This window comes from Cololabis saira, chromosome 12 (genome assembly GCF_033807715.1).
Source record: "Cololabis saira isolate AMF1-May2022 chromosome 12, fColSai1.1, whole genome shotgun sequence".
NCBI lineage: Eukaryota > Metazoa > Chordata > Actinopteri > Beloniformes > Belonidae > Cololabis > Cololabis saira.
Window position 1 is genome coordinate 30,420,214 of NC_084598.1, and position 13,881 is coordinate 30,434,094.

Consider the following 13,881-nt stretch of genomic DNA (forward strand, 5'->3'; position numbering starts at 1 on the left):
TTAGTCAGGCAGAAATGGCCTGACTGAGCGCACTGAATGTTCTGGCAGGTTGTCCCCATGAGGGGTGAAATCGCTGTCCCGCAGCCGTGGCCTCAATCGTCTATACTCCTTTCGAAGTTTCTGGAACATGTTTGCCATTCTCCTATTGTCGTTTAGCTGGCCTCCCTCGATTATTCCCAGCTGGTTCCTAGTGCCTCTAATGCAACAGTGGCCTTATGACCGGCAGGGGTTAAGTGAGCGCATAACCTCAAGCGGTATAAAGGCGAACGCAGCACGCAGTTGACACGTTTAAAAAGCAGCAGATCTACGTCAGCCGTGAGAGACAGAGCTTAACTAAACTATAACAACATTCATATACCGGTACTTCAACATGTCCCAGGTCAGCGTTGTCATCGGGGCTTGGATTGGATTGGATCTAGACTGGATGAAATATTTAACGCCGAAATGCCACCCAACCCTTCTCATCCTCTCCGACGTGTCTCTCTCACTCTCTCTGCTTTCTGTCTCCCTCGTTCCCCTCTCACTACCTGGTTTCACTCGTCTGTTCTCTCCTTTTGTCTGCAGGCACAAAATCTTTCAACATGATGTCCCCCACTGGTGACAACTCGGAGCTGCTGGCAGAGATCAAAGCAGGAAAGAGCCTGAAGCCCACACCGCACAGTAAAGGCTACACAACTGTCTTCTCCAACACCGGGCCCACAGGCAACAATGTAGGTCCACAACCCTCCTCTGTGACCGATGCATGTGTCAGAAACGCAGATTTCGTTAGTGATGTCAAATATTAAGTTGAGATAAAGGACTAAAAAGTGAAAACCTGCTGGTTTAAATGAAGATAAATTGCACCAAATAATCGCTTTTAGGAGGCCTGGAACACATCTATGAGGTCCTTCCTCCAGAACTTAATTTGATGCAGGCAAGACAAAAGGAAATTATTCAATATGTTAGTTACTGCCAGGTTTAAATGTTTGCAAAAAACGTTTTCTAGCTCTGAGTTTCTGATCATTCTCTGGCTTTATGTTCCTCAAGGGAACCAGCACATCTCCTGAGGCACGATCATCTAGCCCACCTCCCAAACCCTCGACCCCTCCACAATCCAGCACACCCGTGGCCTCCCCACCCACGACCCCCAGCCCCAGCCCCAGCCCCACCGGCTCTGGGTCGTCCAGGACCATGTCGTCCTCTGCCAGCTACGAGAAGCTGTCCTCCAACTCAGTAATCAACGGCGGCAGCACAGGAAAAGCCGGGGAGTCTGGGAGGAAGACGAGTCTGGATGTGGAAGCCCTAGTGCCCACTCATGACGAGCAGGGAAAAGCCATCCCTGAGTGGAAGAGGCAGGTGATGGTGCGAAAGCTTCAGGTCAAGATGCAAGATGAGGAGGATCACAAACGCAAGGTAGGCGTGCAGTTTCGAGTCTACACAACCTCTCCAGGTGTTGCTGTGTCTTGCTTATCCCATTTATTAGCTTGTACATTAAAAAAAAAATCCTGAAAGCATGATTATGTGCAATTTGATTTTTATTTTAATCGAGAGCATAAATGGGATGGTGAATGTTCTGACATGAGAGTGGATTTTTGTGATTTAGACGTCCCAGCTTTGCGCAGGCAACCCCTAAGGGGAAAAATGGTGTAGTGTGAACACTTCCTTAAAAAACTGAAGGATCACATTTGTTTTAATGACTTTGATCACTTTGAGTTTGCAACTATATGTCTTACGAATAGATGTTGAGGCTGCGCTCATTAGAAGAACTTGGCCACTTGGTTTCTCTCCTAACATACGTTAATGTTATGTTTATTTAGACATTGATTAGTAATTCATACTGAAGAAATCTGAACACTTGTTAGCCTCATGTAACTTAAAACTCTTAACTTGAACTTAAGATATGTTATTTAATTAATTAAATATGACTAATTAATAATTTATTCGAAATCTTATCCTTTTAAATTATCCAGCAAGTAATTTCATTTGAACATGTTTAATTTGTTAGGATGCTGTGTCTGCAGTAAAATATCTAACAGGTTACAAAGCCAAAAAGATTTGAAATAAGGTGTTTTAGGGGGATGATTTCATCTGCAACAAGCTGGCTCTACATGTGTTCATCTACATGTTAAATATTTATGAAAGCGTTTCTTTGCATCTGTTGGTGTTTCTGCATGCTTTTTTTGTTTTTAACCATCATATCTGATGTGCATTGACACACTGGACTAAAACGTTTAAGGTGTGGCCTGGTGTGTGATGATGGAGTTTTGTGGCTCCAAGTTCTTACATGCAGATTCAGTGGTGTGATGCCGGGCCCATTCACACTACAGGTCAACCAGTTAATACAGCGACATGGCTATAGCACTTCAACCGTTGCAGAATGCTGCAAATTAGACAGTGATGGTTTAAAAAGCAGAGAATGCCATGTATTTCTATGACAGGTGGTTTCCAGATTGGATTATAATCTGTTAAACATTAACTCCACACCCAGTCATGTTCACAGAAAACCTACTTACAAGATTTTGTTTTTTAAGCCTTTTGCATCTGCAGCACACTTATTGTTATCTATGGCCGTTGTTGGCTGAGGACCGAAGTGTCTGTTGCACCGGTGCCAGGACCCAATGTTGTAGTTTGGTTACAGAGAATCTAGCGTGATGAATGATCAGACGGCTCAGTGTTTGTGTAATGTCTCTTTAAAATAAAAGAGACACAAATACTGAGAGATTTTTAAATAAAACAGATGCAGAATTTGTAAAGAGGTTTTGTGTAAACATAGGTGTAAAATGTTTAAGGTCTTTAGTGCTTAAATACAAATGGAGGCGTGCAATAATAAATCAACATTCAGTTTGCAACAACACTGGTCTGTTCGGTAAATATAACCCACTAGTTATTTCAAAAAGGACAAAGGATTCTCTGTTCTCTCTCCAAGTTACTGTAGAGAGTTTAGTGCCTTGCATGAGGCTGTGCCATTGCACCACTAAATCCATGTAAATCCTGTGTGTTAGGATGGATTTGCACTGAAGCATGTGTTCATACCAGGAACTTCAAGCTGAAGGAATCCCTCCCTCCTTCCCTTTTGTTTTTCTTGTCCTATTGGTCTCCTTTGACCTCTGATTTAGTTTGCGACAAGTGGGCACTACCAGCCTCAGGAATGGCACTACTCCCACATCCACAATGCCATTTTGGGCCCATTTGGGGAACTGATGACCGAAGCTGACCTGAACCGAATTGAGAAGCAAATTGAGAACCTGCAGGTCATGCATAAGATATCAGAGGTGGAGAAGGAACTGGAAGAGCTGGAGAGAGAGCTTCATCAGCTCCTGCCCGTTTCGGCTGCTCTCAACCAAGGGCACTTCTCAGTCAACCCAAAGCAGGTGCATGGCCAAGCGGAGGACCTCCCGGCCTGGTGCAGCAAGATCTCCACCCTGCTCAAGAGTATGGCCATTCTTCTTGCCACCCTGGGAGGGAAAGAGATAGACATCTTGGATTATATTCTTCCTGGATATTCTCAAGAGGAGGCAAGGAATATGAGCGCAGGCCAGTATCAGTCTGAAGTATCAGCTGGTACTGGATTTATGGGACGCTCTCAGTCCTTCTCAACAAGAGAGGATGTGGAGAAGGAAATAAAGCAGTGTGGGGTTTCAGTGAAGAACCTTAAGGCTAATTATGAAATCCAGAATCAATCACAGTCTGCAGATAACCAAAGTAATAGAGTTTACAAACGTAAAAGGTCACTTCCTGTGGTAAGTGAGTCCAGTTATTGTCCAGAGACAACTTATACGGACGATAGTCCATGCTGTTCTGCTATGGTCCATGATTTCAACACCAACGGACATTTAACTTCAGCTGAAGAATCCCTTTTACCACTTGTTGAAGAACCAGTTATTATTGCCTCTCATGTTCCACAGACATATGTGTCCTCTGGGGCTATAGCTCCAAACGACATTGAGCAGTTTAACCAGGTTATTTCTTTAGACCCAATTCTAAACAGCGACCAATTAACGAGAAGCCTGGAGGTGCAGACAGATCTAAGCTATGTCCAGGCATGCATTGAAATGAGAAAGGAGAGAATTGTGTTTTTGTTCCTTGAACACTGGCGGAAGTACACTATCTCAGAGTCCTACCAGGCCAAGTACACGGGCAGAAGAGGAAGTCACTTAGAAGCCGGCTACGAGGACTACAAGCAATTCAATGCGGAAGTAGGTGGGGGGATGCAGAGTGAGGATGACAAACTCCTCCTGTTCATGAAGTCAAAGCAGGTAGTAGGGAACCTGATTGGCCACTGGAGGACAATAATGAGCCAAGTGCCCACGCGCCAGATCCGGAGACTGAGCCGAGCCCAGATGGTCTACTGGCCAGAGCATTTCTTGCCACACATCCATGGGTCACCTGTGAGATACGAAAGCCTAACCCTCGACCTGTTCATGGTTGGCTACTTTCAGCTGCTTGAAATGACCATGTCCCGTAGCGAGCGCAAATTCCGCCACCTCTTGTGTTATGAGATGTTTGACCGTCTCGGCAGCCATAAATGGGAGGTCATTAGACAGTTTCACAAGGAAGTCATGGAGGAAATTGAGAGGGGGAAGCGAGATTGGGCAGATGGCTTTGAGGACATAAAACTCAAGTATTTCGGAGACTTGGAGGACGGAGGAGGTGTGATGACGGCTTCTCTGCGTTCCATGTCTCCGGACGTGTCCATTATGCCAATGCAGGAATCGCTGCCTCCCCCACCGTCTCATCCTCCGCCTCCACCTCCTACAGCAGCTCCACCTCCAAATACACAAACTTCACCAATAGCTCCCCATCCAGATGTTTCTCTATCACCTGCTGCTGCCCAACATGGTTTAGCTGACAGTGGCCAATCTGCAGAGCTGAGAGACGTTAAAGACTCATCAGAGGACAGCGCTCAGGAGAAAGCAACACCCAATGGCCAGATGCCTTCAGGTGAGTCTGTGATTCCTAATGGGACAACTTCAGACAAGGACCACGTGCAGAGCTTAGCCACTGGACATCTAAAACAAGCTGAAACACCACAGGACACAAATAGAAGCTCAGGAATCAATTCGAAGAAAGAGCCCCCACCTCGTTCTGTTAAAATCGTAGAGGAGCCCCGTGTTGATAAACCCTCACACAGGGATGAGCCCAATGAGGACTCAATCAAAGTCATCTACGAGCTGAAAGAGTTCAGCAATGAGGAAATAATCAGATACATTGATAGAAGCTTTGCTTTTTGGAAAGAAAAGGAAGCTGAACTTTTTGATATCTGATCGCAGCGTGGGGTAAGAGCGCACTAAACCCTTGGTTCACAGCCAGAGAGGGGATGCATTTAGATCAGGGTTGCCTGCACACTGGAAACACGCCCAAAGAAGAAAATAATCTGGCGTGGTCGCACTCAGGATACTAGAGCTTCCATTTACCTGGACGGACTTTTCTATTGTCATATGCTTTAGTGGATGGAGAAAAGGTTTTTAATGTCAAATGAAATGATTGCAGTCATTTCATTTTGAATTGTGTTGAAACAAAAGCATTTTGAATGAAGTGTAATTAATTGCCATGTGAAAGTGTTTTTTGGACCAAAAAAAAAAAAGTTAAAGGGAGAAGCATTGCCATAAATGTAATGCCATTTGATTGTTTCAGTTATCTTTGTAATGGACACAGTTGGTAAATATTAATGGATAGGAAATGACATTTCATGTTTAACTGCCCTGAGTCATTCACTATTGTTTACTACTGTCAGACTGCAGATGATGTGGGTCTGCTTGGGTCACATTTCAAACTGCGCTGGGCCCTTTCATAAAACACCTCTCATCCATGTCCGATAATTCTCAGATAACAGTTGAACTTCGATGTACTGTCCCTCCCTGCTCACATGCACATTTCCTCTCCCATTTCCATCCATGTATGCCCCACTTCTCTAGCCTTTGTTTTCCAATTGCTCCCTATTTTTATTTATTTTTTGGCCCTGCTGAGAAATAATATAAGAACATGTCAGTCTAAATCTAAATCACATAAAACTCAATTTTTTTGGAAGCAAGGCCAACGGACCAGAGCTGAGCTACTCAAGATTTGAAAAAGGCTAATGGGGAAAGGTATAAGGATTCATCTGCACTGCTTTTAAGATGAATCCTATACATCGTATGTAAACTAAGTTGTAACTGATAGTGACACAACGAGGATAATTGTCATTGGACATGGTGGGCATCTTCAAAAAGCAAGTTTGTTGCAGTCCAAAGAAAGTACAGCAATCAAAGAAAAGAGCAGAGCGGGCAACATTATGAAACAAGCGTCAAAAAGCTGCAGCTCAATGAATCATCAGTCCCAGAAACAACTTTCATAATAAAAGCATCGAAACATCAGGATGCAGAAATTTGTCAGTTAGAGTGACTGGCTTTGCACTGGACAATTTATTAAGACAAGAGACCACGTGATTGGATGAGGTCAACAAAATCTGTGGATTAAATCACAGTTCATGATCGCACTTTTTTCTAAATGTCTATTCTCCAGATCACCCAGCTCATTGTGTCTCTCTTGACCTCATTCAGTATCCAAAATTCCAGGGATTTACTCCACACTTCACCTCCAAAGGGTTCCTAATTAAACTCACAAGAAATAAAGGAAAAAAGAATAATTAATACACGTGATTTCATTGCTCCATTTTGCTCAGAGACAAACAACAAAGTTGGTTGACAGTTTAAAACGTTGTATTTCTCAAATGGTCCTTTTTTTCAAGTCTACAAACTCATCGAGCTATTAATGCGCAATGAGTCGCAAAAATGATATGGTATGATAAATGTTCTTTGGGACTCAACAATAACAAATTATCTATACCTTGACGACGCATCAAAGTAACAGCTTGTAACTGTTCTGTGACGTTAATTCCATATTTTTGTTACTCTGTACTTTATGGGTATATTTAAACAGATTTGCTCAGTTTTCATTATTATTTGATTTGTGTTTTTTGATTTCTACGTTGCTGTCAGAAATAAAGTTTGTTGACACTTTTCTGATTTGCAAACTTTAATATCCATAAAGATATATACACAGTCACTGAAAGAGGGAGCACCAAACGCGACGCTCTGAAACGTGAAATCTTCCGCTCCGATGCTTCTGGCCCTGAAGAAACCAAATTATTCTCACTGTCTGTTCTGTGGCTTCAAGATTACCTTCCAGTAACCCTCTTAGTACCACCCGCTGTCATGCTAGCCGTGGCTTACAGACGACATAAGGAGGTTACAGTGAATCTTCGTCACCCCACAGTTCAGGCAGAAGGCAGTCAGCAGGTACACTAAAAGCCATTTATTCACCACATTTCCATTCATGTGCTGTATTTTTATTTGTGTTGTGTAGAGATGTTGACAACAGCATTTCCATTCAATACAAGGGAAATGCTGTTATCAGCTGAACAGAAGAGGAAAGATTTCTGTCTCTCATTAGTCTTAGATTATTTAAAATCGGTAAGTATAAACTTTGTTTACTAGCCATCAGCTTTTTCAAACTGTTTTGCAGCTGTTACACTTTTCAGAAAGCATAAGGTAATGTGCCCTTTTCTGTCACCACGAGAAGTTAAGATGTTTGAATCACTGCCCTGGCTCACTCCTCCAGTCAACTGTAGCATAATAACAAATGTAATCTACCTTATGTAATACAAGGACAATGGGTGGCGGAGAAACGTTACCATTGCCGAGGTTAAAGTTTCAAGGTACTGGTGCTTGAATGTAAGCACAGAACCATGCACGTTATCATGAATGTGCGGAGCTTTTGACGGTCAGTGTGCTCCGGTTTGATTGCAGCTCGATAAGAATTTATAGATGTGAAACCAGAACTGACTGTCGGTGAACAGAGATGTGTGAATGACGCTGCACGTCTTGCATGTTTGATCCAATTTTGACAAAACAATGAGCAACCTTTTTTTATCGGTCTCTCTTTTCCCTCCCTCCCTCCTTTTTTTTTTTTTTTTTTTAAATCTGATTCCCAGGGGAATCATTACAAATTCATTGCGCAGATTATTTTACCTGGATTAATTTTAGCCAGGTAAAATCCTTCAATAAAAGACTGTAAGAGAGCAAAGATAAGAAATCTGAGATGAATACAGTTTCTTATTTCCTCCTGCTTCACCTAAATTACAATTACATTTTAAAAAACTCAGTTACAGTATGTTTACTCTGAAAACATCTGGTAAAACACATAACATTTGAAAAGAGATGGTTTTCTTTATTGCTGAAGGGGTTACAAATACATATAATGAATTCTGTTTTATTTTGTAAATTTGCACATCGCTCTGTACAGTGTACCATGTTAAGTATTTTGTATGTTTAGAAGTTTAAAAATGATAATTTTGACCCCAAAAATTACATTTGAGAATCTGAATGAACAAAAAGGTTTAACTTTTTCTCTGTGCAGGTGTTTAATTGCATTTTTCTGCGTGTAGTGAAGCACAAAACACAGATTATTGCCATTGACTGTGTTGTGAATAATCCGTCTCAAGTTTTCTAACAGCAGGTTTGCGCTGTCTTCATGCCGGAGGTATTTAAAAAACGACCAGCTTTGCATGACAGTTTATTGTTTTAATTTAATTTGATAATGTTCTGAGGTTTTTGCAAAATAATTATTTTATAAACAAGAATAGTCTAAGGGATGTGAGGGCTGTGGTTAGAGTTACACTTCTGTACTGAATCGCCTGGGTCGTTGTCTCAGTCTCTCCTCGGACTCCTCTGTCTTCTCACAGGTTGAAGAGGAGGCAGCGCGCCTGGCATCAATGCCGGCCTGGAGGAGAGACATGATGAAGAAGAAATTGGACGAGGAGAAGTGAGTAATGATGAAGTTTTGTTTTGCTCCTGTCTTGAAACCTCACTTCTTATGTTCCTGAACCAAAAGAGATTTTCTTGGTTGGTCATCAAGGTTTGGCGCCCTGCAAAATTCTAGGTTTGTATTTAAAAAAAAAAAAAAAAATGCAGTAACTCTAAGGCAAAGAAAACAAAAGAGCTCTTATTAACTTAATTCTTCAAAGATACGAACCAGAAAACTGAGTACAAAACTGTCCAATCCGGGGGTTGGTGGATGGTTTTGTTGCCTTCAACTTTGCTGCAGGTTATCAAAGCTACTATATGTAGCAACGCTGCTTCTGGCCAGATGGTGGCAGCATATAAGTAAAAGTTAATATGTCTGCCAACAGAGTTTATCTGGTGTACAGAATAATACTACAAGACACATCAGACTGTCCTGACTGTCCTGGCTTTTGAGTCAATGCAGCACTTTTATTTGCCCCCATGTGGTCAGACGTGGTATTGCTACATAGAATGTGTTTAAAATAAATACTTTACATTTACAATGTATTGGTGCACTACCTCTGCTTAAAACATATTAAAGAATATTCACTTTTAATTTTGTTGTTTACAAAGCTTAAAATGATCGTTCAATTGTTCTCACTTTTAAAATAACTGCTTTTGATGGTTAGAATATTTATTTTTGTCCTTCTTGTGCTTTCTTTCTCTTGATGTGACAGGGAACAAAAAAGGTAGGAAAAAATCATTTTTTTCCACACTAATGTTTTTACGATGTTAAATACATTTGTTACATTTTTAAACAAAGAAAATAAATCAGGTCAGGTCCTCACAATTTTTCTGTTTGACATGAATAGATGAACATCAAACCAATCCTGTTTCCTAGTGGAAACAAAAATAATTAAACCCTTTCACATTATTTATGTTAATATCATGTCTGTCTCATTTGGACTGACGTTACGAGAGGGAGCCAGTTTGAGTATATTTTGGCTTCATTGAACTGTTATGACTACATAGCTGAACTTAACAATAGTAGTTAAATTGTGTTATTTAAGGTAGCATTACACTACTAACTTAGAGCGTACATTTCCCCATTTGACCTACGTTACATACACAAATAGAAAAGATAGCCATTAAGGAGCTCGTATTCCACATTTCTTTTGGATCTTAATATGCTCATGATGCTCTGGATGTAATTGATTGATGATTTCTTAAATAACAGATCCTGAGCCTCAGCTGAGTCTCCTTGACGTTTTTTAGTGGCTCACATGAGTGTTAAGATTATATGCAGACTGAGCAGTGAATTCATGATATCTTCATTACAACCTAGTGCCATGTCTCTCTTGTCTCCAGTTTGCTGATTCTCTGGAGCTCAAAGAGTTGAACTATTTTGATAATTCCTGCCCCACACAATAAAATTGCTGCGATATCTGTGCTTTTTCTTAGCTTTGCCTAGGCCATCTGATTACATAGAGTTCAATCTGTAGTGTAAAATAGGAAATCATTTTGACAGATATGTGCTTTCAGCCTTGTGGCAAAGGGAGGAGTTTTTCATATATGGCAATGCAGTACACCCCCAAACAAAGCCACATCCATTAAAAAATGGTTTACCTTTTTATTTGTAAGTAGAATAACTGGCCTAAGCTCTGCCTCATCAAATATAATTAGTATAATATGGAACAACAACTGGCCAACATCAGGATCCTGTAAAGATCACCACAATTTCCAAAAACTGATGATTGAACTGAGTAAAATCAGAGAATCTGATATCCATATTCATATATAATATAATAATGGAGGAGAGTCACACGCTGTAAAATCAAACTGAAGTACTAACTTAAGGTTGTTTAATCTAATTAAAACCCTGAAAGAAACTTTTTTCTTGCTTTACAGTGCAATGCTAACTTTTATTTTGTTTTCTTCATGGATGCGTGCAGAAAAGCTGAATCACAGGCCAAACAGGCGAAGGAAATAGAAGAGAAGAGTGAGCTGGAGCGACTACGGACCATGGGCTACGACGAGACCAAACTGGCCCCCTGGCAGCGGCAGATCATTTTGAAGAAAGGGGAAGAAGCCAAAAAGTGAACTGGATCTCCTGCCCCTCCACGTTCCTGCAGCGTTCCTCACCCTCAAACACTTACACCCCGACACCTGTCCCTCCATCACCCTCTAACCCACTCTGTGCACCACACAGCCGGGAAGAACCCCCCCAGTAAATGCTGTCGTCACTCTTCGGGCCTCCACTAACTCAGGCTCATGCCGTGAGCGCTGATGTCCACACAGGCTTTGGCGCTCAGCTCGGGGGAGACGCAACAGAATGGTCCTTCAATTCCCAATAAATCTCAAGAAAAAGACAAGAACTCCTGGTCCTTTAGTGCAACATCTCTGACATGCACTGACTTATCTTGCTAAGGCATTTGCCATAGATGCACGCGTTCAGAACTAAATTAAGATCACACATAGGGTCTCTTTACATTCTTGCGAATCACTAGAGAGGATTTCATGTAGAAGATTTTGATTTTTTTTTTTGTGATAGATTTAAAGAGGCGACTTCTGAGCCTGTTATTGCTTTTATTTTGTCCCTTTGTTAACCCCACTCACCAATATACAATGAATGGAAAAGTAGCTCCAACAGTTTTCATCTAAACATGGATTTCTCAGCGAAGGCTTGTTGCACCGTGAAGCAGCTCATGCATTCTGTATGTAAGTAGTATCGCATCTTTACCATGTCGTAGTCGTGGCATATTTGTATCAAGCTTATAGAAGCAGTTTCTAGGCTTCATTTTACTGCCAGAGTTGTAATTCTTGTAAAGCACGTCCCAACACAGCTCAAACTTGTCCATTTATTTAGTTAGGTATGTTGTAATTTCTCTACAAATTGATGTCATGTGTTAATTGAACGTGATCAATTTTCACTGAAAATTGTAATTGAATATTGAACTAATTTCCCCCGAAATATAAAGCTAGCGTGATCGTGAATGTTAAATGTTGTATGCATCTGTTGCAGAATAAATGTCAAGCAAATTGTGGCATACTATTGGGCACAATGTATTTTCAAAATAAAAGCAAAACATTTTTAAAATGCACAGAAATATTAGAATTCTGCCATATTTCTGTATGATCATTAGCCTGGCCAGCCATCCTATTATTTTTTTCTTAGAGAAGAGAAGTGGATGGTTACAGCTGGCCAGGCAACATGAGCATAGCCTTGAACAGAAATACAAAAACAATAATATTGATAAGACAAGCTGCATCGTACACCGGTTATCTACACTCTTAATATTGCAGAAGTCAAGAAAAGGCATCATTTGTCCTGTTCCCTGTTCCAGCCTCTGTCCCATTAACCCAGTGGATGAATCTTTGATGAGCAGGTCAGCTTACACATGCTAGCGTGCCCTCTGTCTTTTTCATAAGGAAACCTACACAAATACCAGGCTGATTATTATTATGTTGTATTCACTGTTTCAGAGCTCCTTCCATTTCCAGGATTTTAAGTCATCTTACGACTTGTTAAAGGTTTATTTTTGGACTTTTGGATTTCATTTCAGTAATGTGGCAAATCTGTGGTGGATATTTTAAGATTTTAAATTGTGCATGTGCATGAATCGATGGACTGATTAATAGTACGACAGAAACCTCACAACCATGCTCTTTTTCTGTTCATGACTATGGATCTTCATAAATAATGGAAAATATTCTGTTTACCTCTTCTATGCTGGATGTACATTTTTACAAATACAGTGTATCAGACATGCACATCATGTCTCCTTGAATGATATGGGCCTACTTGATCATTTGGAAATATTCTGATTCACTGTTCATCAGATGCCATATTATATTAAACTTAAAAATTATGTAAATGTCATTGCCATTTAATTTTCTATACATATATATAAACCCTGTATATAGAGACCCTCAGAAGTTTGTCATCTCATTATTTCCATATTGCATTATATTACAGCCTTGCTTGGATAGAAAGTTGGCTTAATCTTGTACAGATGTATTTTCAGACTGTTAAATATGAAGAGAATAAATCTTTGATCACCAAAAGATGTGTTTATCTGCTTGTAATCTTTTTTTTTTTTTTTTTGCTTGTTCTGTACACGAATTAAACAGATCATTAGTCAGATGCGACGAAGATGTACAAAATAATGTGAGGACCTGCGCCTACCATGTAGTCAGAGGTGTCAAGTAACAAAGTACAAATACTTTGTTACTTTACTTAAGTAGAAATTTTGGTTATCTATACTTCACTGGAGTCATTATTTTTCAACAACTTTTTACTTTTACTCCTTACATTTTCACACAATTATCTGTATTTTTACTCCTTACATTTTAAAAACAGCCTTCTTACTCTATTTCATTTCGGCCTTTAAAAAAAACTATCCAGTTAAATTGCTCCGTCCAGATAGAGTGAATTTGGTTGTGGTTGTTTCAGATGTTCTTGTCCAGTTTTGTTCTTACATCCGTTGCTCTCAGATTCCTGCAACTAAACTTGGATGTACATTCCAATAAAGGTTAGGATAAATGATAACATGCCTCTGAAGTTTGACTTTTTGCACCATTACAATACTTATAGGCAACTAGTCATCATATCTTCTGCTCTCTGAAACACATGTTAATGCTCAATAGTACACATATGTGGTTCTTTAATATATTTGCATTATACTAAGATGCATTCATTTTCAATGGCTTTTGTCCTTAATGGCTTTTTCCCCCCTTACATTACTTTTACTTTTATACTTTAAGTAGTTTTGAAACCAGTACTTTTATACTTTTACTTGAGTAAAAAACTTGAGTTAATACTTCAACTTCTACAGGAGTATTTTTAAACTCTAGTACCTGAGTAATGAATGTGAATACTTTTGACACCTCTGCATGTAGTCGGTAACGAGTGTAACAGCTACCGCTGGTCACCAGGGGGCGCCAAACCCCTTTCAAGTAACGCACCTTGTCCTACCAGAAATATATATTTAACAAAATAAAGAAAGAAAAAGTGTTATCTATGAAAAACTGACAAATCACTAAAGGTTGTTAATAGTTTGTAGCTTCATTTAACTGAAATATTATGTTTTAGAAGTAGTTATTTGAAAAGTTGTGTTTTAAATGTCCGACTTAAGGCTGA

The 13,881-nt window shown here is 40.1% G+C and overlaps 1 protein-coding gene across 6 annotated transcripts in view; it reads left to right on the forward strand.

Moving 5' to 3' along the window:
- espn (espin) overlaps window positions 1–13,067 on the forward strand; it is a 39,697-nt gene extending 26,630 nt beyond the window's left edge. For 3 of the 6 annotated variants that reach the window (XM_061736507.1, XM_061736508.1, XM_061736509.1), the window contains exons 11-15: window positions 565–710; window positions 1,027–1,392; window positions 8,702–8,781; window positions 9,470–9,490; window positions 10,694–13,067. In XM_061736507.1, the coding sequence (XP_061592491.1) occupies window positions 565–710; window positions 1,027–1,392; window positions 8,702–8,781; window positions 9,470–9,490; window positions 10,694–10,841 (761 nt within the window). In that variant the 3' untranslated portion in view covers window positions 10,842–13,067. Of the gene's footprint in view, window positions 1–564; window positions 711–1,026; window positions 1,393–8,670; window positions 8,783–9,469; window positions 9,491–10,693 lie in introns of those variants that run through there. The other 3 variants (XM_061736510.1, XM_061736512.1, XM_061736511.1) reach the window with 2 other exon arrangements.
- The last annotated feature ends 814 nt before the right edge of the window (window positions 13,068–13,881 follow it).